Source organism: Megalobrama amblycephala, linkage group LG11, assembly GCF_018812025.1.
Source record: "Megalobrama amblycephala isolate DHTTF-2021 linkage group LG11, ASM1881202v1, whole genome shotgun sequence".
Classification (NCBI taxonomy): Eukaryota; Metazoa; Chordata; class Actinopteri; order Cypriniformes; family Xenocyprididae; genus Megalobrama; species Megalobrama amblycephala.
Window position 1 is genome coordinate 4,419,404 of NC_063054.1, and position 26,535 is coordinate 4,445,938.

The 26,535-nt window shown below is 40.1% G+C and overlaps 1 protein-coding gene across 1 annotated transcript in view; it reads right to left on the reverse strand.

The window, feature by feature from the left end:
- Nucleotides 1-26,535, reverse strand: part of LOC125278962 (rho guanine nucleotide exchange factor TIAM2) — a 63,913-nt gene that overhangs the window by 24,958 nt on the left and 12,420 nt on the right. Inside the window, exons 2-9 of the mRNA XM_048208405.1 lie at nucleotides 10,317-10,526; nucleotides 8,996-10,117; nucleotides 8,254-8,698; nucleotides 7,647-7,819; nucleotides 7,313-7,537; nucleotides 5,537-5,722; nucleotides 5,234-5,383; nucleotides 303-362 (exon numbers count right to left, since the gene is read on the reverse strand). Of these exons, the coding sequence (XP_048064362.1) occupies nucleotides 303-362; nucleotides 5,234-5,383; nucleotides 5,537-5,722; nucleotides 7,313-7,537; nucleotides 7,647-7,819; nucleotides 8,254-8,698; nucleotides 8,996-10,111 (2,355 nt within the window). The 5' untranslated portion in view covers nucleotides 10,112-10,117; nucleotides 10,317-10,526. The remainder of the gene's footprint in view (nucleotides 1-302; nucleotides 363-5,233; nucleotides 5,384-5,536; nucleotides 5,723-7,312; nucleotides 7,538-7,646; nucleotides 7,820-8,253; nucleotides 8,699-8,995; nucleotides 10,118-10,316; nucleotides 10,527-26,535) is intronic.

A 26,535-nucleotide genomic window follows, 5' to 3' on the forward strand; every position in this document is an offset into this window, starting at 1 on the left:
TCAAAAGATTATTAAAACATGATTATTTAAAATTTACCTTTAAAGGAAATCTTCTGATTTCACATTATTACAAAGTCCACTTTTTAAAAGTGTACTTAAATATGTTAAGAAACAAAATCATGAAAGTGAACTCTTAAGTTAATATTATCTGCAAGTATAGTTTTTTTTTTTATTTTTTTTAAATACTTTAGATTTGAAGTAAGTGCACGCTCAATACTTTTTCACAAAGGCTAACATGGAAGAGGATGTGATTTTCACTTTTCACATTATAATGTGTAGTTATGTTAAAGTGGTGTAATTACCTCTGAGCTGCTTTGCGTGGATGGATGACCAAATGATCCAGAGGAATATCCTTCAAATATCTGCATCACAAACACACATACATACAGAAACATTAAATTCATCTGTGCTCAAAAAAGAAGCATGTTCTGCATCTCTGTGCCTTAATTAGAAGCCATCGATCTGAGGCGCCAGCGTAGATACTATTCTGATTGTAGATCACAGCAGAAATAACCCTGAGGTTTGCTGGGAAATAATGAGAGGTCTGAAAGATGCTAAAATTATAGATCTATAAAAGCTGACGGATGGATCAGCCTTAATCATCAGGGCAGAGTGGGAGACATGGCATCCTCCCCTCACCCGAAACACCCATGCGTTCTCCTGCTAACACATAAACACTTTGTGTGTGTACACACATACTTATATGTATATATGGATGTAGTCTATACAAACAGACAATGGTATGGCTTACCCTCTACAGCTAATGAAAAAGCAAAATCCTGAAATACCAAAAGTTGACATGAGCGTTGTGCGAGAGGTGAGGTGCATCACTGTCTGCATAGGCAGCTAGCTACTTTCTAAGTTAGTATCCTAACTTAAATGAAACCTCACAACTGAATTAAAACACATTATGAGTAACAGTACAGTTAACATCACGCTAACAGTGCTACTCGTGAAGTGCCCAAGAAACTCAACTTATATTCTTACAGTTACAAAGGAATCTAATGTTAGCATGGTGCTAAGCTAACACAATACAACACAATACTCTGAATAAACTCAAAACAGACATATAACACAAATATTGGGTAAATTATCCATTTTTAGATTAGATGAAAATACTATATCTGATAATTGAAACTCAGCAGCCATCTTAAATGCTTTTTTTCACAAAGCTTGTCACAACGCATTGTGGACGCAGTGCTCCCTCGTGCCATGTCCAAACTAGCTGTATTGCAACAAGTTTCCAGTGACAAGCTATTTGTCTGTCCACACTGAACATGAAACTGTAACATTTTGTGGTGCAATCAGAAAGATAACCTATTTGATGTTTCATGTACATCAGATATCAATTCTGAAGAACAGGATTTTGGACTGGGATTTTATTGTTTGGTTGACTAAGCATGACATCACAAAAACTAAGCAACAACAAAAATATGTCCTGTTGCTTTTTATGGTCCAACAAAAACTCAGATTTACATGGAAGAAATAGCTTTAAAATCACAAGTGTGGTTAACGTATCTTACAAGGCTAATTTCAATGCCTAAAAATGCTATCTAAATGAGCAGCCACATTAGTGAAAATTCAACTATATTTTGTGGCCAAAAAAGGTCTGTAGCGATGTATGTAGCACAGTTTACGCACGTCACTTTAAAGGGGACCTATAATGCACCTTTTACAAGATGTAATATAAGTCTCTGGTGTCCCCAGAATGTGTCTGTGAAGTTTCAGCTCAAAATACCCCACAGATCATTTATTAGAGCTTGTCAAATTTGCCCCTATTTGGGTGTGAGCAAAAACATGGCGTTTTGTGTGTGTCCCTTTCCAAAAGAGGGCGGAGTTTTAACAGCTCATGTTTAGGTTGCTCAACAACAACAAAGCTGGACAATCTCACGCTGCCAAAATGACGATTGTCAGTAACAGTGTTCAGCCTTACATTGTTCAAACTGGAGTCGAACACTGATGGAGAGACTCAGGAAGAAGTTACAACATTTAGAATGCATATGGACATTTCTGTATATAGTTGCTGTGGCAACCAGGGCGGGCGAGAGCCGTGAGGGAACGGCGCGAGGCCGGTGGCGCCAGAGTTAATGAGCTTCATCTGGGAGGCGCACAGGCCTTGAGTCTCTCACGGAGGAGCTCGGGAGCATAAAAGGAGGAGCGATGACAGTGAAGGACGAGAGAGGACCAGGCCTGGACTTTATTTTATGTTTTATTATGTTTGTGTGGCCGGCAGACGTCCGCGAGGGTCTGCCAGCATTACTTCAGTTTTGTTCTTTGTTTATTTTATTAAAGATTATTGTTTTAACGTTCGCCGGTTCCCGCCTCCTTCTTCCCGTATTTACGAACTGTGTTACATTGGTGCCGAAACCCGGGAGGAAGGAGGGACATGCTGTCGGAGAGCCCTCGCTGCTGAGGGGGATCGCGGTGCTGCAGAGTTCGGGCAGCGCGGGAGTGAAGACCGCGAGAGGCTGCCCGAGGCGTTGGTACTGGAGCCTTGTGAAAGGTGGGACGGAGACCCGGATGCCGTGCTCCTGGGACAAGGTGGGGTGGCTGCCATCCTGGAGGGAGCGGAGGAGTGTCGTCGTCTGCCGTGGGCCGGAGCCTGCTACCGTCCGCCATGAAGGGGAGGAGCAGGGGACGGCGGACTCGCTGCTGGCTGCCCTCAACCGGAGGAGTCATTGCCGGCCGCCAGGAGACGGTCAAGGATCGGGCCGTCCACCGAGCGTCCAGTGCCATTGCATGGCACCGCGAGGAAGAGCCTCTCGGCAGGCTGAGGACCGAGCGGCAGTGTGTCTGGGAACCAGACCCAGAATTTCTTTTTTCTTTTTCCTCTCTCCCTTCTCTCGTCCTGACGCTCCCCTTGCTTCCGTCTCCTTTCTCTCGTCTTGTCTGTCCTTACCCCCAGGTGCTGCGGCCGCCGAGACAGGCCCCTGGGGGGGGAGTAAGCGCAGACGCGGGAGTACACCCCGGCCTGCAAGGGGCGATGGGGGTATGTGGCGACCAGGGCAGGCGAGAGCTGTGAGGGAACGGCGCGAGGCCGGTGGCGCCAGAGTTAATGAGCTTCACCATGGAGGTGCACCGGCCTTGAGTGTCTCACGGAGGAGCTCTGGGAGCATAAAAGGAGGAGCAACGACAGTGAAGGACAAGAGAGGACCAGGCCTGGACTTTATTTTATGTTTTATTATGTTTGTGTGGCCGGCAAACGTCCGCGAGGGTCTGCCGGCATTACTTTAGTTTTGTTCTTTGTTTATTTTATTAAAGATTATTGTTTTAACGTTCGTCGGTCCCCGCCTTCTTTCTTCCCGAATTTACGAACTGTGTTACAGTTGCTGTGTAGTTGAATCAACTCTTCGACTAGCATATGCCGTCATGTTAATCTTTGGTGCAAATCCAGTGTTGAATTAAGCCTCGTTTTCGAAGCAGTCCAGCGTAAAAATGACGGCATGGTAACAACACTCTACTACAACAACACTTCCTCTTCTCTAAAGCAGCCTAACATGGCCTCACCCCCTTTGCTGCATGTTCCTGGGGGGACGGTTTATGTCAATTTTGGGGTTTGTGATGTCATCAACCCAGGAAGAAGCTTATTGTAGTCCCAACCAGCCATTTGTTGCAGTCCTTAAAAAGCGATTTCTGTAAAAGAAAATATCTCCCTTTGCATTGAACTTTGAGCTTCATAACTTTGCAGATGTTGTTTATGCTGAAACAGCAACATTACACACTAACTAAAGTTTAAAAAGTGAAATCATAATCAAGGACCCCTTTAAAAACCAAGCAGCTCTTCTGTCGGTCAACAAAGCAAATTTGCGAGACCAACATGAACTCAAGCAAAATCTGTGTGGGGAACTTTTTCATCCCTCATGTGAAACCCTCAATCATGCAGATTCCTATTAAAATGACTGGATTTGGCTTGCAAAATTTCACTGATCAACAGTAAATGTGAACGCACCTTAAGTTGGCGATAGCACTGCAAGGTATATTGAAATATCGCAAATATTGCTAATATACAAAACGTGATAGGTACAGTATAACTCAAATGCTTGCAATAATGTAATGATTTTAATACTTAAAAACATTATGAAAAGTCTTCAAGAGGTGGACATCCACGGAACAGTAGCAATGCCACAACCGAGCTGTTTATCTGGGGGGCAACAACTCTGACTTGACTCTGACTAAAACATCTCACCGCTCTGGAAACAATCACACTTCCCCCTGTAACCCTGCTGAATCACCCAGCATCAGACACTACATCTGTGCGGTGGAAGCCTTGTGCTCTCAAATCTTAAGCTCTCTCTCCTCTCAGACTACTCCCAGCTTGCAACAATTAACCTCATGCAGCTTGTGGTAATTCCTGTCTTTGGAATCATGCACTATTAGGGGCTGTTTTGACCAGATTTGGTCCATTTAAGGATGGATCATTATGAGGCTGGAACCGCTGAGCGATTGACTCCGATCTCACATGAGGCTGTCTACATAATCATACATGTGGATTTAGAGCTCATGCTCTCTGTTAACAAAAGCCCTTCAGAGAAGGAATGCTGATCTGGGCTTAATTACAAGAACTGATCCAGAAACAGTATTTCCAAAACAGCCCCAAACCCTTTGACGAAAGAAAGGAACAGGACTGCTGTGTGTTTTCCTGCCATTTGACCTCCAGAGAAAGCTTTGATGAGTGGCTGTTTGTTTTATCCGGCGAGTGTGACAGTGTTTCCCACCCTGACACCTGTGGACGGCATTAACATGCTACTGTGAGACTAAATGAGTAAAACAGGCCAATGTCATAAACGAGTATTCAGTACTGCAGTCACGAAACACAGGCCGGTGAACCTCAGAGTAAGACTCCTAATCCAAAAATCACACTTCTTTAAGAACATATTGATTAATTTTAACACACAATTAAGGGAAACTGTTCCTTTTATTTTTATTTGTCCTAATTAATTGTTATGGTTTGGCAGGCCTCAAAATACTTGGGTTCCCAAACTTTCTGGCCATAAGAATTTCCATGATTTTTTCAGTTGTTAATGATAATTTTAATTTTGATTTTATTGCTGTCACACTCACAAAGAGTATTTCTAGTCAAAGTAATTACCGTCAATTTTTCTCTTCACAATCTGGCTAAAGATTTATAAAGAGAAGCATAAACACACTTGGGCCCTTTCTTCTTAATATTTCTCAAAAAGAAGTCTATGCTCCTGTTATGGCAGCAATTGTGTATTTAAGCAACAACACTTACCTGGGACAGGGACTGTCTCTTTTCACAGTTGCGTTTGGTCAAACTGTCCAATCCCTTCTGTGAAGAAAACAGTAGTCCTCGTTTGTTCCGCATACCTCGAGGATGAGATCGAGATCGTCTCTTCAGGGTGGCCTCATCACGAGTGCATATCTGCACAAACACAAGCTCATTTAAAACATTTCTCCGAATCTTAATTCTCATCATCTTAATTTAATTTTTGTGGTGTATCTCAAAAGTAGATCATTTTAATGAGGTATTTTGGTATTTTACAAAATACCCTCAGAGCATGTGACGGATCCTCACCAGCGCATGAAAGGATGAGACAGAGAAAATTCCCAGACGACCTAACATCATTTTAGATGGGCGTCCAGCAGTGGCTAACAGGCTTTTTGGATTGGGCAGCTCTGTGCCCTGCAGGCTAGCCAGGTAACAGCGCATGCGGAAGAGCTCTAGGTTAAACTTCTCCAGGTTCTGTTCCCATTGCAGGATCTGTGGGTCAGAGATGAAGGAGAGAGAGAAATGTAACTGAAATACAATTGAGACATTTTCAATATTATAGAGTCATAAGCTATGTTTCCACCCAAAGTTGCGAATTTAACTTGTACGCAAAATTGGAATATTCCATCCAGTGAGCTGAAGAGAACAAAATGATTAAAACTGGCGCTATTTAAGAAAAATGGAAGTAGCTGCAGCAGGAGAAGCCACTATATAATAAATTACTTTCACCTCAGAGCGCACAGACGAAACGCAATAAAGAATAAATCTTGCTTTCAGGGGTGGATACCTGCTGTCTGGGAACACAGTCGTTTAAGACAGTTCTGAGACATAATTATACTGAACCACTTTGACGACAGACTTTGCTCAGGCATTTCAGAACAACCAAAACAGCATATGCTGTGCAATGAGAGTCTGCCAGTTGGTCCAGTTATGCTGTCCCTTCGTAGAGTCACACATTTATTTTGATGTGCATTGAGGAATTTATTCGATAAATCTGTTTCCATCTTAGTTTATGTGCATGTTTTCTTATTGGATGAAAAGTTCAGACCTCAACTATATGTGGGGATCAGAATATCACAGAGACCAGGGGCCTCATTTATAAAGCATGCATATGCACAGATTTGATGAAATCCACGCCAACACTCATATTTATAAAAACGATCTTTGATGTGGAAAAGTGCTTAGCTCCACGTCAAGGTCTGAGCAGACGTATGCACTTTTTTTCCCCTGTAAGATTACTGCAGGTTTTTGGGAATCTAAGCTATTCTTGCAGCTCGCCATTCTAAATGAAAGGATTTGGGCGATGACTGGTGATCTTTTATATGGAAATGACATTAATTAGATTGTCGTTTACAACGCAGAGAACTGAAACCATTCAGCTGCGAGCAAGTTCAAGATCATTTGCGATTTATAGATTTCACATCTGAAAGAGAGGCGTACGTTTGTTTTCTGTGTGTACGTTCATTCTATGAATCACATGTACACACATCTGAGAAATTATAGTAAGATCAAATTTAGGACGGTTTATGTGCAACATTTTATAAATGAGGCCCCTGGCCTAGGCTCTTTTGATTTGTGCAGTCTCCCAAACTCCCAGAACACCTAAACTTACCCCAAAAAAGCCCTAGCAACACCCAGTACACAGTAGTTTGACCTAGCAGCCACCAAGTACATCCTAGCAACCATCTAGCAATAGGAATCCCTAGGAATCACACAGAATATCTTAGCAAAGTAATGCTCTGACAACAAACCACAATACCCATAGCACCTTGGTGGTGACTTTTGTATGGGTAAAGCACCACTTATATTTTCTTTAGAAAACATAAAAATCTAGTGAATGTAAATAATGTGAATCACAGCAGGACATGAGTGGGGGTTTCAGGTTTTAATGCATGTACCATATACTCAGATACACTAAATGTACTGTGGTGTGGTTTTTATTCAAACACAGACATCAATGACTTAATTGCCCAATTTAGCAAACCACTCTTCTGAACTACTTGGTTTGGCTTTTAATCTTTTAAAACAAACCACACACATATGCATAAACATCCACACACTCATATCCGTTTTGTTCCTTACCTGGCTCTCAATAGCCTTCCTGTTCTTCTGGTCACTGATGACAGACAGCTGCAGCTCTGCCATCTTCTTCATTTTGCCATCCATGTCGATCTTCTGCAGGAGAGCTCTGCTTTGACTCTTCAGCAAACGTAGAGTGTCTTCCTTCCCCTGACGCTTAGCTAAATTTGATGCACTGGCAGAATGGATGGCTGTCACCCAGTTCTCCAGGTCTGTTTGGTTTGCAGCCTGCAAGTAAGAGGCAAGAGGTTAGAAGTAAAAGACAACATACAGCCAAGAGTCAACAATGTGGAAATGGTGTACGGTGTAATATATTATATGATAAATGCATATACACCTGAAAGAGATAGACATCTCCATAGGCATTGCTGAGGCAGAAGACATTCTCTTTTTTGGGATGCTCAGGAACTGCCTGCACAATACTGTCCTCAGCAAGCACTGCGTAATGTGGTGTGCATTCCTGCTCTGGGGAGGTCTTTCCATTGGATTCACCTAACAAAAGTGTACAGCCTACAGGAGACAGGAAAACAATCTGAGATAGAGCTTCTATAAAGAGGACATTACAAGTACATTTTTAAGACTGAGGCCTGAAAGTTATTAAAATTTTAATTTGAACTGGCCTTGCATGTTTTACTTGCTGGAAATTCAGCATTGGTATGAATCCCCTGCTGAGAAATCCAGCATAAATCCAGGCTGATTTATGCTGGTTAGTGCTGGTCTAGCTGGTGGACCAGCATAATCATGCTGTTCTCAAGCAAAACTGAACTGGTGTAGCTGGTCCACCAGCACTCTCACTTTCCATACAGGGGACTAACAAACCAGCAACCAGCATCCCATGCTGGACCAAGCATGCAAAACATACCTTATGCTGGTGACCAGCAATGATGGATTTTTCAGCAGTGTCTGCATTTACTGTCCACTTGTTCTCAAGACTACCATCTTACCTTTGAGCGTAACCCAATACTGCTTCCACTTGCGTCTTGCTACCAGCTCCAGTTTGCGGTCCTTGTGGAGGGTAATGAGGGGCTTAAAAGCCAGCCAACCAGCCCTCCGCACAACACCTTGCTCCTTCTCAAACAGGAAGTCCATTTGCTCCAAGGAGCCCATTGAGCCACTGCTGCTCTCCCCTTCACATTCCCAGACCTGGGGTCCATCAGCAGTTCCACTGCTACTGCCAGTCTCCAGTCCCTGCATAAAGTTCTCGTAGATGTTCTGCCTCAGGACCGCACCCTGGTTCTGATGCCCAAATTGGCCCGTTAACGACCCAGAGCAGTCCAACTTTGTCTGGGAGGACATGGGATTCCAAAATGGACTGGATTCCTCTAGCGTGCCCCCAGCTCCACAGTTGAAAACCTCTGTAAAGTCCACAGTACTTTGTTCCTGAGGTTCCTGAGGTACATGAAGTGAAAAGAGGATGACAAATGTACATACTTGTGTTACAAAATTGACACAATGTTGTGAAGCTTTCACACCCTTCCTCTGTCTACTATTAAGAACCCTGTTATCTATAAACGTTTTACAGGATGGAAAAATGTCAACTTCAACTAGAACACCCAAAACATTGAATAGGAGATGGAATTTTAATATGATAACATCAGCATGATTATTTCGGAGTCAAACAGGAAGGTCTGCTATGCTGACAGACATACGCTAATGCCCAATACACCAGAAAAGTAATTTTCTCACCTGCAGCCTCCGCTTCTTCCTACTCAGACTTCCCGTCCAATCGCTGAGGCGGCGGATGCGACTTTTGAGTGAGTCCTTCCTTGTGTTCCCATCAGGAACTGCTTTTCTGCATGGTAGGGTATGTGAGGTGTAATGCTGGGTTTCCTGACTCTCGTCTTGGGAGTTCGCATCCAGGGAAGAGGTCAGTGAGGCTTGGAGGTGAGGAGTGTGCTCTAGTTGATCCGCCGCTAGGATGCCCACGGTAGGGAATGGCACAGTCATGTTGGGATTTGTGTATAGGTCAGATAATCCATTATGTTCCAAATGAAGGAGCACAGAGTCTCCAATACCACTGTCCCCCTCAGCGTGGTTGGTATTGTACCCATTACTATAGGAATCACTGCTTGCATACTGACTGCCATGAGCTGTGGTTTGGCAGGTGAGGCTACCCATATGGTTCTCAGACTGCTCTGTAGTGTAACCACTAATACATCCAAGGTCCACTGTACGGGTGGATGAGAGTGTGGTATATCCACTACTGTTGTCTGAAGGCTGGCTGGTGGTGAAGACGTTGTCACACAGATCTGTCCCATTCCCCCAGGGTGAGTCATACCATGAGCCCTCAGAACTAAGAGAGCTCCCATTACTGGCCCTTTGGGTAGCATCAACAGGTCCACTGAGACAACTGCCAAGTGACAGCTCAACATCCGGATCCCTCCGCGCATTAGTAAACTCTACCCTCAGACTTCCACCCTCACGAAAAAGAACTTTGGGACTGCTCTTACTCTCTTTAAGCTCAGAACTGGGGCTCCTCATAGGGGCCTGGAGGCCTCCAGTCTGTTGTCTGCAGCCTACAAAGAAACCATTTCCCTGGAATAAAACGTCTTGGTGGTTCTCTGCACATATTTTATCACTGGATCTCCCCTTAATGCAGTCATAATGGCGGGAGATGTAAGGTTGGCTATTCTTGTGTGGTGAAAAACCATTTTTGGCCTTGTATCCAGACGTGCTCTCAGAGTTCCTCCACCAAGAGTGCGGGGACAGTACCTCCTCTTTAGAGGTGTGAGGCTTCAGGGAGCTAGATTTTCCCTTACCAGGGATGATGAAACTGCTGTACTGACTATCTGTATTTCCCATTCTGATCTGTGAGGAAAATGGTAACAAAACATCAAGCTCACAGTTAAGTATCCCATCCATCCATCTCCATATATTTATACATCTGTCTAATCCGACTACATTTGTCTATCCATCCAACTATCCACCTAACCACCCATCCACACACCTACACACAAACACACACACATTTAAAACAACAGCATTGTATAGTAATAGAGTTTTTTACCTGTTGTAATGCCACTTGTCAAAGCACACAAAGATATTCCTTCATATTCTTTTAGACGTATTCCTTTGCAGTGGTCATCCTCTTTTCCTAATGTTCTCTACGGTTGACTTCTCTCTGCTCCTGCCTGGTGCAGCATCTGAGTCTCACTGAGATCCTCCTCCCTTTACTGTCTCTCTACCACAGCTGTTCCCCTCTCTCTCCATCGCTCATCTGTGGAGAAACAGAGGAAGGGAGGGGCATGTGTCAGTAACACACAGTCGGCTCTTATGTGCGCAGTCTGCAGTGGGAAGCCCCACTCCAACCCCCAACCCCAAATCTAAACAGACCTCATGCTTCTGTCCTGCTGCCACATTCCATGACGTAGCGCTGCAAGCTTTTACAAGGACAGACTTCATACAACCTCACTGTTTATTTTCAGGCAACGAAATTCCTCACAATTTTCTTTATTTTTTTGTCTGAACCATAATGGTTGAGTAAATGAATCCCTCTAAGCAACATGTTTGGACAGAATATGTTTGTGGTGGCATTGTTATGCCTTAAAGCCAAAAGAGGATTTGGAAAAGATCCATACTGAGCATTTTATTAGTGGCAGGATGAAGTGCTCCTGGCTGCTTGGGAATTCTCATATCCTGTGAATGTTATCGAAGGGTTAAGGGTGAGAAGGGACTCTGGGGTGCCAGAGCAGCTCGAGAGGATATGGATATGGGGGTTTGGGGGAGGGACTATAAACACACCACCCTAACCATGACCTCTAACCCTGGAGTGAGCACTGAATGCCGCTAACACCATCTTCTTTCACACGACCAAGCTTCAATGAAGCAAGGAACAGTGCGCTTGAGATGCAGCAGGGAGGCGGACGGCTGCTTCATTATGATAAGTACCAGCAGGCGGTGTGATGTTATACTTCGAACACTGCAGCTTTTTAAGACATGGAACACAGAAGCAGCCAATGTGCTTTGTCGGTTCCAGACGCTGGGCTGCAGAGGGCTGAACCAGGGTATTGTGGGATGTGTGTCCTGTCCCATTCAGAAAAGATGATCTGAATGGCAGTCGCTCACATTGTGAGCTTCTTTGTGCATCTCACTAGCCATCTGCTGCCCTAAGAAGTGAGATCAGTCACCCTCGACCCGCGCAATTCACTCATTCCAAAAAGAAGCACAAGACTGTGCAGTGCCAAACTTTACTAGAATTCAACAGGCTGAGCCAAGAGCGGCTATGTGATAAGTCAAAGGAACTTGTTGAAGGATGCATGTGTCTGTTTTGATTATGTATAGGTATTTTCCATCTGCTCTTGACACAAAGCCTCACCTTTCCTGAATTAAAAGGCAGGCATATGCCTGCCACTTCTCATTCGTTGTTGTGCTGTTGTTTGACTTGTAATATTTCCCACTAATCATATACTGCTTTTATGATACTTTTTTGATTATTGTAAGAAAAATGCTCCATGGACATTAATGACACCTCAAATCATGTGACTTTTTTGCTATTAATTTTTCCAACTTAATGATCTGATTTTTACCTGGTGCACAATAAAACAGGTTAAAAAAATCCCTTAGCCTACATTGAAAGAGGGACATAAGCCATATCTACAATATCACTTTGGGTAGGCTCTTTTTACTTTGCCAGAAAGCAAACACCCAGAACACCCCAGAGATTTGCACAGGCAAGGTCGACTCACATTTAATTCAGGAACTATTAAAGTTTACTTACAAGTTAAAGCGGGACAGTTTTATTGATTTATTGTTTTCATTTTAAAGGTTTCCAGGTGCACCTACACATAAGACACACAGTGAATACAGTCTTGCTGCTCCAAACCAATAAGCAATCACAGTTCTGCAGCCTGATATAAAACACATGCACATCTACACACACATTACACCCAGCAAACAGTGATTATGTCTGCCTGGCTCTAAGAATGAAGGCATTATAAAAGTATGTATTTTTATAAAGGACAACTCTAAGCGGTTTTGGGAGGGGTGGTTTTGGGTGGTAGAGGCAGCTGGCCGCCTGGAAGACCATCATGACTGAGCCTCTTGTTTGACCCAGCATGCCATAACTACCAGCACACCACGTTTAAGACAAACTACCACACCAAAGACAACACAGAGCACCAAGAAAAGGGAGAGGGGGAGAGAGAGACCATTGTTGGTTCCAGGTGTTAGGGTGTGATCGCTTGATAAAAGTAATGGGTTGAATCAAAGGAACAGACAGGAAGTGTGGGGTTGCCACACACTTTGTTTGATTCCAAGATGATTTTCTGAAGCATAGGGGTAATTCTTGGCTCATAGCAGAGTAACTGTCGTGACAAAGAAATGTGCTTAATTTTATTGAATGTGCACTTATGGTGTACTTTAAATATTAAAAGTATATTTATTTAAAAAATGTATTTGCAGATAGATATAATATTAATGCAATAAAAGGCCACTTAAGTGTACTTTTAAGAGAGTATACTTTCATGACTGTTTTATTACACACTTTTAAAAAGTGAACTGTGTAATGTCAAACTAAGACTCCTCTGGCCCTCTTCGGTCATTTTTATATTTTATATTTTGAAATGTTAAAAATCGTAGCTTCATCGGAATGAGATGACACTTCGTGACTTTTGTCGCATTAGCAATATGAACACAAAAAAATCAAGGACATGATTCAGACATGTTAAAGGGTCAAAAAAAAAAAAAATTGTCACACTTACCTTCTTTGTGGTCAAAAATGGCCGACATAGGAAATGAATGGGAAATACGAAATAATATGAAAACTCAGAGAATCTTTAGTTGGTACAAACTACAAATCAGCCACTGTGCAGAAAAAAAAGCACAGCAATGAAGGGGTGACACTCCTAAATGCCAAGAGTGCAAAATAGACACCACCACCCCCACCCCACCCCACCCACCCACCCACACACATATATGAACTAGCACAACTATAAGACAGAGCAAGTTTATACAAATGTGTGAAATAAAATCAATAATTCAGCCACTAAGCAGTAAAAAATAGTATTTTGATGTTATGTTTAACAAAATGCTGTGACTGTAGTAAAATTAAAGGTCCCGTTTTTCGTGTTTTTTTGAAGCTTTGATTGTGTTTATAGTGTGCAGTATTTTTCACATAATTTACTTATCTGTATACCGCTGTTTCCACTGTCATAAAAACGGGCTGATGACTTCCTTGTTCTATGAAGTCCCTCCTTCAGAAATACGTAACAAGTTCTGATTGTGCCAGCAGTTCCTGTGTTGTGATTCGACAGCAGTTTAGCGCATCTTGCCCGGAAAGGTCACGCCTCTTACCATAACGTGGAGATGCATGCGCTCAGTGTTATTGTAAACATGTCTTTAATTTTACCCTATCAATTTGAGCCGGAATCAGACCCGGTGATTGGACTGCGGGATGAAAATAACAGCGTTTCGACGACATGGCGACAAACACACTCTACAAACGCAACTCTTGTGTATTCCTGTGGGCGGAGGTTAGTCAAAAAACTGTTTTAGTGACGTCATTAAAGAAGGAAGTAGAGGGATGTAGTCCAAACTGGCCGTTCGATGTAGGCGACTTCTGTTAAATAAAATATCTCACTTGGCATTGAACTTTGAGCTTTAAAATTTTACAGATTTATTTATACTCTAACAACAACATTACACACTAACTAAAGTTTGAAACATGGGATCACGAAGAACGGGACCTTTAATGCAAAAACTGACACTTCAAATCAAAATTTCAAACCAAAAAAATCTAAACCTTGACCAATAGTCTTTGAGAATGGTTAAGTATGAATCCAAATCCAAAATGTAATAAAACTAAGTATTTGTGTCTAAAAACCACTAGAGAATTTATAAGCCACTTTATATAGAACTATATAGGAATCTAGTGGTTACACCATGGCATTACATAAGTTTTTCTCTTTTTATCCCCACTAGATGTCACTAATCTACCTTCAAAAAAAAAAAAAAAAAAAAAAAAAAAAAAAGTTTTTTTTATATGCCTTGTCTCTATTTTAATATGGAATACTGCTTTAATTGATAAATAATTAAAAAATATATTGGAAAAAAATATGTATTATTTTCAATGGGGAAAAATAGCTAATAAAAATTGTATAAATATTACATAGTATCATAAAATACCCTCAAAATTTGATATAATAATCAAAAAATATTATTGAACAAAAATATATTACATTGGCTTTCCTGAAAAACAAAAAAAGTTACATTTCAAGGCTTCGGTCACTTTTGACCATAAAGAAGGCAAGTGTGACTCCTAAACGAAGGAGGGCCAGAGGGTATAAAAGGATATTTTAAATCATTACGTTTTAATACATTTTTGTCGTGCTTTAAAGAAGTACACTTATTTTGATGTGTTGATTAACATACTAAAGCACATGTAAAGTACTTGATTATAATTTTAACTGTAGTGTGTCATTCAGTATTACATTTAAAGTTATTTGGTCTTTTTTATTAACATTAGTTAATGTATCAACTAACATGCAATTAAGTATCCGAAAACATATTGATTTTTTGTACTTAAATATATTGGTTTTTATAAGGTACTATAATTTCCATAATAAGTAGGCTACTCTTTTTTAAAAAATGCTAAAGTGTACTTCTTTTTCACAAGGGAACTCATAGCATAATTCAATACTAGGCAATACAGGAAATCGCTTTTCAATTTGCTTTGGCTGCTGTTATGTCAACAATAACTGATGATAAAATGTGATGGGCCAAGGTCTGTGTGCTATCAGACATAGCATTTACGTAATACAGCACCACCATCAATACTAACTGAATATACTCTGTAACAGTACATCAAACTGCCAATTTCCAGTAAACTGTGTATATTGGCGCTAGACAGCGGCCCATTCAAAAGCAATTTGTGAGAATACTGTGCAATAGCGATGCTGGCAGTTTCCATGAGAGATTTTGCTGATGTCAGACTGGTAAAACTTTGTTTAGCTTTGAAGTTAAATGTTCACTAAATAATTTACATTTTAAGAACACAATGTGAATGGTGCTTGGCCTTGCAAAACTCGCCATCATGTGTCACAAACCCTGCTCGCGACTCTTGTTTTGTGTTTTCTGATTTTGTTTATCTTGTAGTCGGTTTGTAGTTTTCTTTGTTGATTTGTTTCATTAATTGTTCCCAGGTGTTTAAGCTTGTGTGCCCTTAATCCCTGTCTGTATTTACAGTAAGTCCTTGTGTTTCCCTTGTTCAGTGTCTGGTGTTGTACTTTATGGATGTTATTGCGTGCATTTAGTTTACATCACATTCATGAACCCTGCTACTGCTAGTCACAGCAGGTGTTATTAGGTGGAGGGACATTCTAATTATAAAGAGCACCTGATTGGACCAAAAAAAAAAAAAAATGGATGCACTCATGTGTGCAAAAGTCATCACTATTTTTGCTCTGATTTCCTGGAAGGGAAAGGAAAAGACTGCATGAAAGTGCAAAAAGTTATTGTTGTCCATTTTTAAGTGTACTAGTATATAAATGTTCTCAAAGCTATAACAAACAAGGACTAAACACCACTCCATTTCTTTGATTAATTATTTTGAAAAATACTTTAGAGGCTACAATCGAAAAGAAATGAAAAGAAATAAGTGATAGAAGGTGTGTTGCATGCCTTTTCCTGACAGGAAAGCAGTTGTGTGCGTCACAGAACAATCCAGAACGGAAGGAAAGCACTGCAGGCCACTGTGATGTATAGCTCACAGGAAAACTGTGCTGAAAGGGGGTAGATATGGACCGTGGGCAAGGTCTGTGTGCACTGGGCCATTTCTTATGGGAAAATGCAGGGATGACTGGATTAAACAGGTCTGGAGGGAACAGCACTAGGACACAGGAAGCGTGGCTGGATCTGTTTCCTCCCTGTTCCTGAGACAGACTCTTATAGTGCGCTTGTGGGCAGAAAGGCAGAGCCTTACATAGGGTCAGTGCTGGAATGGGAGAGTTCTTCCATCTGCTTCCACTGTTCTTTTGCTTTGTAATGTGCAATCATCCCTTAAAACCAACCAAACTGAATGTATGTGGTTTTGCTTTATCTTTTCTAAATTGCATGACTTGCTTGATTTCTTGTGGGTATCTTCAGAGTCCTTTTGAAGCAAGTCAGTCCAAACAGGCACCATATTGTATCGCTCCCTGGCAGCTACTTGCTACTTGGTGAAAGACTGAAATCTTTCAGAAAGACTGAAATCTCCAAAACCGTCAAGATTATATTTCATTAATATGTTTCAATTCAGCATCATAAATTTTGTTAATTTAGCTCAAATCAGACACTTATAACAGAAATAATATACTTGAAAAGAATATACTTAAAGGGGTCCTTTATTATGATTTCACTTTTTTTAACTTTAGTTAGTGTGTAATGTTGCTGTTTGAGCATAAACAACATTTGCAAAGTTACGATGCTCAAAGTTCAATGCAAAGTGAGATATTTTCTTTTACAGAAATTGCTTTTAAGGACTACAACAAACAGCAGTTAGTGACTACAAAAAGATGACATCACAAACCCCAAAATTTACATAAACCCTGCCCCTGGGAACATGCAACAAAGGGGGGTGAGGCCATGTTGGGCTGCTTTGGAGAAGAGGAAGAGTTGTTGTAGTAGAGTGTTGTTGCCATGGCCGCCATTTTACGCCGGACTGCTTCACAAACAAGGGTCAATTCAACGCTGGATTCGCACAAAAGATTAACATGGCGGCACATGCTAGTCGATGAGTTGAATCAGTTCCACAGTAACTATATAAATTTATCCACTAACCATTCAGAAACGTCCAGTTGCATTCTAAAAGTTGTAATTTCTTCTTGAGTTTCTCCATCAGTGTCCGACTCCGGTTTGTATAATGTAAGGCTGAACACATTACTGACAATCGTCATTTTGGCTGTGTGAGATTCTCCAGCTTTGTTGTTTTTGAGCAACAACTCAAATCAAACAACTCAACTTTCCTCTTCTGGAAAGGGGGCCGGGAGCAGCATCTCATTTGCATTTGCAAAGGGACACACACAAAAACAGCATGTTTTTCCTCACACCCAAATTAGGGGCAAATTTGACAAGCAAATTTGACATCTTGTGAAAATGGGCATAATAGTGTGAACACTTTAAAGGTCCCGGTTCTTCGTGATCCCATGTTTCAAACTTTAGTTAGTGTGTAATGTTGTTGTTAGAGTATAAATAAAATCTGTAAAATTTTAAAGCTCAAAGTTCAATGCCAAGTGAGATATTTTATTTAACAGAAGTCGCCTACATCGAACGGCCAGTTTGGACTACATCCCTCTACTTCCTTCTTTAATGACGTCACTAAAACAGTTTTTTGACTAACCTCCGCCCACAGGAATACACAAGAGTTGCGTTTGTAGAGTGTGTTTGTCGCCATGTCGTCGAAACGCTGTTATTTTCATCCCGCAGTCCAATCACCAGGGTCTGATTCCGGCTCAAATTGATAGGGTAAAATTAAAGACATGTTTACAATAACACTGAGCGCATGCATCTCCACGTTATGGTAAGAGGCGTGACCTTTCCAGGCAAGGTTCGCTAAGCTGCTGTCGAATCACAACACAGGAACCGCTGGCACAATCAGAACTCGTTACGTATTTCTGAAGGAGGGACTTCATAGAACAAGGAAGTCATCAGCCCGTTTTTATGACAGTGGAAACAGCGGTATACAGATAAGTAAATTATGTGAAAAATACTGTGTTTTTTTACACGCGAAACATGAACACATGTTATATTGCACACTATAAACACAATCAAAGCTTCAAAAAACCACGAAAAACGGGACCTTTAAGTGTGAACTTAATAATGCTTGTTAATTGCAATTAAATGAAAACCTATTATAAATTTAGTTTAAATTTATAATAAATGCAATTATCTGAACTTTATAGTGCTTTTTTCACCCACTTAAGCAGGACTTAATAAGTAATTTCATAATTATTTTATTGTCTTTGAAAATTCGGGGTTGTTTCAACCCATGTTTGGGTAAAATATGGACAAACCCAACTGTTGGGTTTAAAATGTAATTTAAAAATTTAAACCAATGGTTGGGTTAGTCCATATTTGACCCAAATGTGGGTTGAAACAACCCAGCATTTTTGTACTGACAAGCATTTATGGTAAACTAAAATATACTTTAATGTAATTTCTTTTGAACATGTTACTAAAATGTCATGTATTTAAATATATTTATAATTATAGTTTAGACATTTAAAATACACTATATTGCCAAAAGTTTTGGGATGCCTGCCTTTTCGTGCACATAAACTTTAATGACATCCCATTCTTAATCCGTAGGGTTTAATATGGAGTTGGCCCACCCTTTGCAGCTATAACAGCCTCAACTCTTCTGGGAAGGCTTTCCACAAGGTTTAGGAGTGTGTTTATGGGAATTTTTGACCATTCTTCTAGAAGCACATTTGTGAGATCAGGCAGTGATGTTGTCGAGAAGGCCTGGCTCACAGTCTCCGCTCTAATTCATCCCAAAGGTGTTCTATCAGGTTGAGGTCAGGACTCTGTGCAGGCCAGTCAAGTTCCTCCACACCAAACTCGCTCATCCATGTCTTTATGGACCTTGCTTTGTGCACTGGTGCCAGTCATGTTGGAACAGGAAGGGGCCATCATCAAACTGTTCCCACAAAGTTAGGAGCATGAAATTATCCAAAATGTCTTGGTATGCTGAAGCATTAAGAGTTCCTTTCACTGGAACTAAGGGGCCAAGCCCAACCCCTGAAAAACAACCCCACACCATTAATCCCCCCTCCACCAAACTTTACACTTGGCACAATGCAGTCAGGCAAGTACCGTTCTCCTGGCAACCACCAAACCCAGACTCGTCCTTCGGATTGCCAGACAGAGAAGTGTGACTTGTCACTCCAGAGAACACGTCTCCACTGCTCTAGAGTCCAGTGATGGTGTGCTTTACACCACTGCATCCCACGCTTTGCATTGCACTTGGTGATGTAAGGCTTGGATGCAGCTGCTCGGCCATGGAAACCCATTCCATGAAGCTCTCTACACACTGTTCTTGAGCTAATCTGAAGGCCACACGGAGGTCTGTAGCTATTGACTCTGCAGAAAGTTGGCGCACTGCGCACTGTACGCCTTAGCATGCGCTGACCCCTCTCTGTGATTTTACGTGGCCTACCACTTCATGGCTTAGTTGCTGTTGTTCCCAATTGCTTCCACTTTGTTATAATACCACTAACAGTTGACCGTGGAATATTTAGTAGTGAGGAAATTTCACGAAATGGACTTATTGCACAGGTGGCAACCTATCACTGTAATTGCTTGAATTCACTGAGCTCCTGAAAGTGACCCATTCTTTCATAAATGTTTGTAGAAGCAGTCTGCATGCCTAGTGCTTAATTTTATACACCTGTGGCCATGGAAGTGATAGGAACACCTGAATTCAATGATTTGGAGGGGTGTCCAATACTTTTGGCAATATAGTGTATATTAACTTTAAATAAAATATTAAATAACTTATGTTAAATTTTATCAAAATTAATTGTACTTTAAAGCACAAAGCAAAGCAAAAGATTATTAAAACATAATGATTTAACATGTACTTTAAAGTAAAACTTAATTGACTTTGGAAAGTTAAATTTTGAAAAGTGTACTTAAAATATGAAAGTATGCTCTCTTAAAGTATACTAAAGTGACCTTTTATTTAATTAATTTTATATCTGCAAGTACAGTTTTTTATGCTTGTAATATTTGAAATGCACTAAATGTGCACATTAAATACAGTTAAGTGCACTTCTTTTTTCAAAAGGTTAGAGACTTTTCCGAGTCTCAAAAGATGCATACATAAAAAATGGCAAAGTTAGCAGAAGCAATAAGACAGCTGGTTTGTTCTGTGGTTTTTTTGAGTATTCTAATGTTTTTACATTACAATTTTACACTGCAAGGCTGTATTCATTGGGTCTGTGTGCTTTTCTCTGGAGGACTAACATTTGGCCACTGCCATGTTTTAGCACCTGACTCCCACCAGCAAACCACACAAACACACAGTTGCTGCCCACTAATGGGCAGGATGCTGTGGTTACACCTAAGCCCGAGTAAACACAGCAATCCTACACCTTAAACACACCGAAACACAACTCCTAAGCGCTGCAGTGAAACTGAAAACATAAAATCAATACAGCTCCAATTGCATCTTCAAGTTTTTAATTCCACTAGTATTGAAATTAGACTTAACAATGACAAACTGGCATTTTTCAGGAAATAAACATAGTTAAAATGTATAGTATACAGTAATGTGATGGGAATAGCCTTGCCAAAGACTCTTGAAGAAAATATACATGATTTGTTTTCATTGTTTGTTTCAGAGTCCAAGCCTTAAGTCCTTTTTACAGCTGGTATCAACATCCCTCTCAGGGGATCCGATCACAATTGATCAGGCGAGACACATCGCCATTTACACCTGGGAGTAACATGCATCTCAAATGTGTCTCCTTGTGATCATTGTGATGACATTTCAAAGAGGTCTCTGATTTCATGAGAACATACATCATTTACTTTAGTGTATTGGTGCATGTTTAAAAGGTCAAACATAAACAAAACAAAACAAAAAACACATTTCTAAATACAGTATTCAAAATGTTATTCTCCCACAACTGCTTTGAGATTAGTGCACATTATTATTTTAGTCTTGTATTAACTGAATTTTGTATGTGCTTCACATAATCTGCCATTACATGTTGATGTCATGAAAAGAGGACATGTTCTCTTAACTTTGTGTATCTGCTCTCCCAAATTTCCCAAATCAACTGTACGCTTATTTTCTTGTAAAGTTACACAGTTTAAAACCTACATCTTTGCACAATTTATAACTGACAGGTGAGTCAAGTTGTTCTTACACTGCAAAGATTTATAATGGTTTGGAGATGTGTTGATTCTTTTGCTGTGCAAAGCACTGGTACCTTTGGAAATACAAAACTGTTTAATGTGACTAAGTTTATCCATGCTGTTGCGTTGATTGGTTATAAAAAAGAAAAAAAAAAAGCACTTTTAATAGATAAAGCATGGCATTGCATAACACCAATGACAGATTTCACCAAGGTAAGGAACTGAACTGCCCATTCACTTCACTGATAAAATACCAGCCTGCCAAGAATTTCTCTCTCATATTCACAAAGAAAAGAGTCGTTTCCTTTGGCCTTACACTGTTCTTTAGCCATTTCCTGCCAGTGGGTCACTGACCAATCAGAAAGGGCCTTTTTTTTTCAAATGTCATAGAGAAATCAGTCCACCCATCCATGTCAGTTCCGTTTAGGCAGTTTGAGTCAAACATGCATGGGAACAAGGCTGAAACTCACTCAGTTTTGCATCTTCAGAATTGGGTTGGATTATTCTTCGTACCTTGAGTGTGAAAGCATTTAACCCTTAAATGCATGACTGTTTCGCCAATCATTTTTACATATTCGGGTCTTTATCGACCCGGATCTACATCTAACACGGAAGGATCTCTACCAGTCGTGATAATATAAAACTCCTCTGATATTAGAGTAACAATTACAGAAGAATAAAATAAAGCATATTTTGTTACCTTTTTGAGCTTGAAAGGGCTCCGTTTGAGCAGATGTTTCATGCCATCATCACTTTCCTCGTCAGAGCTCATTTCCCAGTAAATTCAGCAAATAATAGGCTAGTTTTATGTTTGAGGTCACGAATATGATCCCATTCGCGATCTCAAACGTATTCTCAAAACTATATAATTTTCGACATTTTCAAAATCAATATTTTGATCGCTGCCACCTTGTGGAATAAAGGTGAATTGCACTTATTCCATCATCTAAGATTCAATTATTGTTGTGCAAAAAAAATATACGTACACTCATACACACCTCGGGTCATTTGCGACCCTATACAATTTTTACAAAAAATGAATATAAAAATAATCATTCTTTTATAATTTTATGGTTTTTTTCTTGTTATATTCTTTATAATGATTTGATTGAGGAATACCAAGAAGGTTGATGTCTAACTTTAAAAAATGAACGAGGAGGAGGGTAGTGAATGACGTCCCATGTCACTAAAGACCCGAGGTAAGCATTTAAGGGTTAGTCCTCCTGAAATCAAAATTTAAGTTTTTTAGCTTTTAGTATTTATATGTTAGACTTAAGGTTATGAATAAGCTGGTGTGTTCCAATACAATGACAAAATTCACATTTAGGAGAGATAAGGTATTCAAAACTTACTCTCACTTCAGCTAAAATGGATCACAGATTTCCATGACGTCACCGCGCGCTTCAGCTACAAATACATACAAAAATATGTCAAAATGTCTGTCTTTGTGAGTTTTGGAGGTTTTTTATGAATGCACTGACAGGGCCCCCCTCACAGAGGTTTGTTTAGGGCCCCTAGAAGTCTAGGACTGGCACTGGCTGTGCACAGGTCGCTGCGGACACAGAAATCAAGCTGCACGCAGACAGTGCGCGTAGACATTAGATGATGAAAATTACATCACGCAGACCGTCAGCAAGCTGAAGCGAAATGTGGACAAGGAAAGTATACTTCGGTCCTATAAGAAAACTTCTTCTGACCCAACTTTGATGGTGTCACATGGATGTTTGAAGAGTCAACCGCACCCTTGATGGCTGGTGCTCATTAAAGGCTTCATTTCTAACGTTTGCAGAAGTTGTTACATTCAGTCATCCTCTGCTGCAAAAGAACCTCTTCTGGACTGAAAGGAACATGTAAACAAACCCAAAAAGACCATTCTCTCTTACATAACAGGGCTGCATATTGTGGTTCCTGTCTACACCAAAAATCTGATCTCACCACCGGGAATTTAAGAGGCGTGCCTCTTACACAACACAGCACGAGCGCTGGACAGAATGGAAAATATTGTTGGAAAAAGACTCATAGACATAGTCAGAGGAGAGCACGTTGAATCAGAGCATGTCCTTTTGCAGGCTTCAAGTGTCCTGTACACATCTGAATGCATCATCAGTGTTGGGAAGGTTACTGCGGAAATGTAATAGGTAACAGATTACAAGTTACCCTGTTTAAAATGTTATTAGTAGTGTAACTATTTCAATTACTTTATTAAAGTAATGTAACTGATTACATTTACTTTTTGATTACTTTTCTACAATTTCTTTCAAATTTCTTTTCAAATTTCTGTACAGACTTTCAAAATCCTTCATCACTTCAATTAAAGACACAACACTAGATTTTCGTCGCCTATTCAAAACAAAGGCGTAGCTTGATGACGCCGAGATCGAGCACGGAATCTTGGGAGATAACGACTTAGCCTCACAGCCTGTGGAAAAGAATCGGGATGGGACAGTTTAATAGCTATGATACTGTTTTTGAAATCAAATTTTTGCATAGCTATGACAGGAAACACTGGCATCTAACAATGCTTTATACGCAAAATAAAGTCACAATTGTGAAATATGAAGGACTCCATTCCAATGTAACATGCTACAACATTTAAAACTACACTAATTCTAATTGTGCAAATGACTAAAAATACAGTCATTTGCACAATTAGATATTATATTAGTTAAGAGACTACATGCAATATTTTTTCTTGTAACTAATCATTCAGTATGAACTTTTGTAGGCAAATGGGGTTTTTTTAAATGGTAAAAAGTTGAAATGGTGACATGATATAAAATATATCCTTTCCTTTATATATATAATATACTGTATACAGTTTAAAATGTTGGTAACACTTTATTTTAGGGTTTAACTAGTTGCTTATTAGCATGCATATTACTAGAATATTGGCTATTTATTAGTACTTATTAAGCACATATTAATGCCTTATTCTGCCTTATTAATGACCTTATTCTATATTCTTAATCCTACCCAATACCTAAACTTAACAACTAACTTACTAACTATTAATAAGCAGTAAATTAGGAGTTTATTAAGGGAAAAGTCATAGTTAATAGTTTATATGTGTTCCCTATACTAAAGTGTTACCAAAATGTTAAACTCAGAATCTTGATTTTAAAAAAAAAATCATGGAGCACTTTGTGCTATGGACATAAGATATTCATAATGATTTGGCTTGAGAATTAAGGCTCTTTTGACCTACAACCAATTAGTAACAACTTGGCAACCACCCACAACACCCTAGCAACTTCTACATGGTCAAACAGCACACATATTTCTAGTTTTACTGTGAATTATGGGTCATTGAGGTTCATAGAAAGTCTTTGTGGGAAAAGGGGCTCTGTTTAATGCACATTAAATCCTTAATCTTACAGGATTTGAGAGTTCCCAGTTTACTGTTCCACTAGTCAAGACTCTATGGCTTAGCTTTGTTTGGCTTTTAATGCCTTAAAACAGGCATTTCTTATAGATTTTAAACAATATTCTAGTTTAGTCAGTGTACTGTTTAATACCAATTATAATGCAAAACGCTGGACTAACTGTTGCTGTGGTTGCCGTTGTAGGCAAAAGAGACTGTTCTCTTCTTTAGCGACGAGTAAAAATATGCACTGTAAATAACCTGTGCCCTAACTTTTGTGGTTTGTTTGAAAATGCTGTTGCAAACCCCCTTATTCACACCCTGCACTTCCAGCAAACATCATATTTCCGTAGGCAAATCCTGATAAACAGTTGTCTGGATGAGAGAGTGAATAAGAATCATCTGTCCTGGGAACTGAGGAGAAACACTGCATGTATAATTAAAAGCAGCTGCGGCTGAAGGCGGATCATTATACTGGGGGGAAGGCCTGGGAAAAGTGAATGATGTCATGAGGAGCCCATCTTAAAACAGTTGTACGTAGCGTTGAGCGTTTTACTTAGCAGTTCAGTAAGGGATGGGAAAACATTTCTGTTTATCGCCAGAGGGATGGAGCATGCTGGGAATAAAACCAGCTCTTACTCTGTGGTAAATCTCATTAGAGAAACCAGAGAAAACAAACTGTTAAAATAGCGACTGCCTGTTCCTTTTCTCTGACTGGAAACAGAAGCGTTTCTCTGAGAATCGTGGTCATCCCTGCAACTCTGAGATCATTTGATTATGAGCGGCGCAAAGACGACACACTGGCGCATGGCTTTCCCAAGGTCCATTATTAACACAGAAGCGGGATGCTGATAAGATCATATTTTACTGTTAAATAGCAGAGCGGCTGATTCTGGGTCCTTGAGTTTCCAGTGTGGTGTGACCACAGCAAGCCCCGAACCGCTCGGTGCCCCCCTCACCCAAACGGACGCCTAGACTAAACGACCTACGGCTCCCAAAATTACAGCCATGGGCACACAGCACTCCTCATTTCCATGTGCTACATGACTAAAACTCCCCATTTCTTGGAAGCTATGTGTCCGCTTGACACAAACATACACACAGCATGTTTAACCATAACTATGCAGGCTGAAGTGAAGGCATCCATATATATATATTTATATATAGTTAAAGAAAGGAGATATTTAAAATGAGAACCATTTTTTTAAATTTAATTTTCTTTTACCATCAGATGAGATGCCAGCAGTATTTGAACCACTCAACCACTTAGTATTTTTAGGTTGAAAAACATAGTGAACGGTACAGCAGGCAGCGCAACAAGAAATTTAGCTTTAGTTATAGTATGCAACTTAGGTCAAAATAAATAAGAAGGCCACAAAAAGACATTTCTATTCACAGTCGATTTCTGAGGAGGCCTGAGTTTGCCAAAAACAAGTAATTTTACTAAAGGTGGTGCCAGCAAAACAGAGCCTTGTTCAATTCAGACACCATTATGATCACAAAGTATGTTGGTGAAACATCTAGGGCTATTGATACAGATTTTCTGATTTAGACATCTATAGTCTATTTTAAAGGGACAGTTCACCCAAACCCCAATCACCCAATCTGTCATCATTTACTCACCCTCAAGTAGTTCCAAACCTGTATGAATTTTTTTTAGTTCTGTTGAACACAAAGGAAGATATTTGAAAGAATGTCAGTAACCAAACAGATCTCGGCTCCCGTTTACTACCATAGTAGGAAAAATAAGTACTATGGCAGTCAATGTGAGCCGAGATCTGTTTCGTTACTGACATTCTTCCAAATATCTTCCTTTGTGTTCAGCAGAACAAAGAAATTCATACAGGTTTGGAACAACTTTAGGGTGAGTAAACGAAGACAGAATTTTCAGAACTATCCCTATCCCTATATTGCTGGGTGGTATATTTTTTTAAATTTGCTATAGTATATACCGCTTAATGTATCAAAAAGGAATTCGGCTTATAAGAGTCATTTGTTCATGAAACAGACTAACCAGTTATTTATTTGT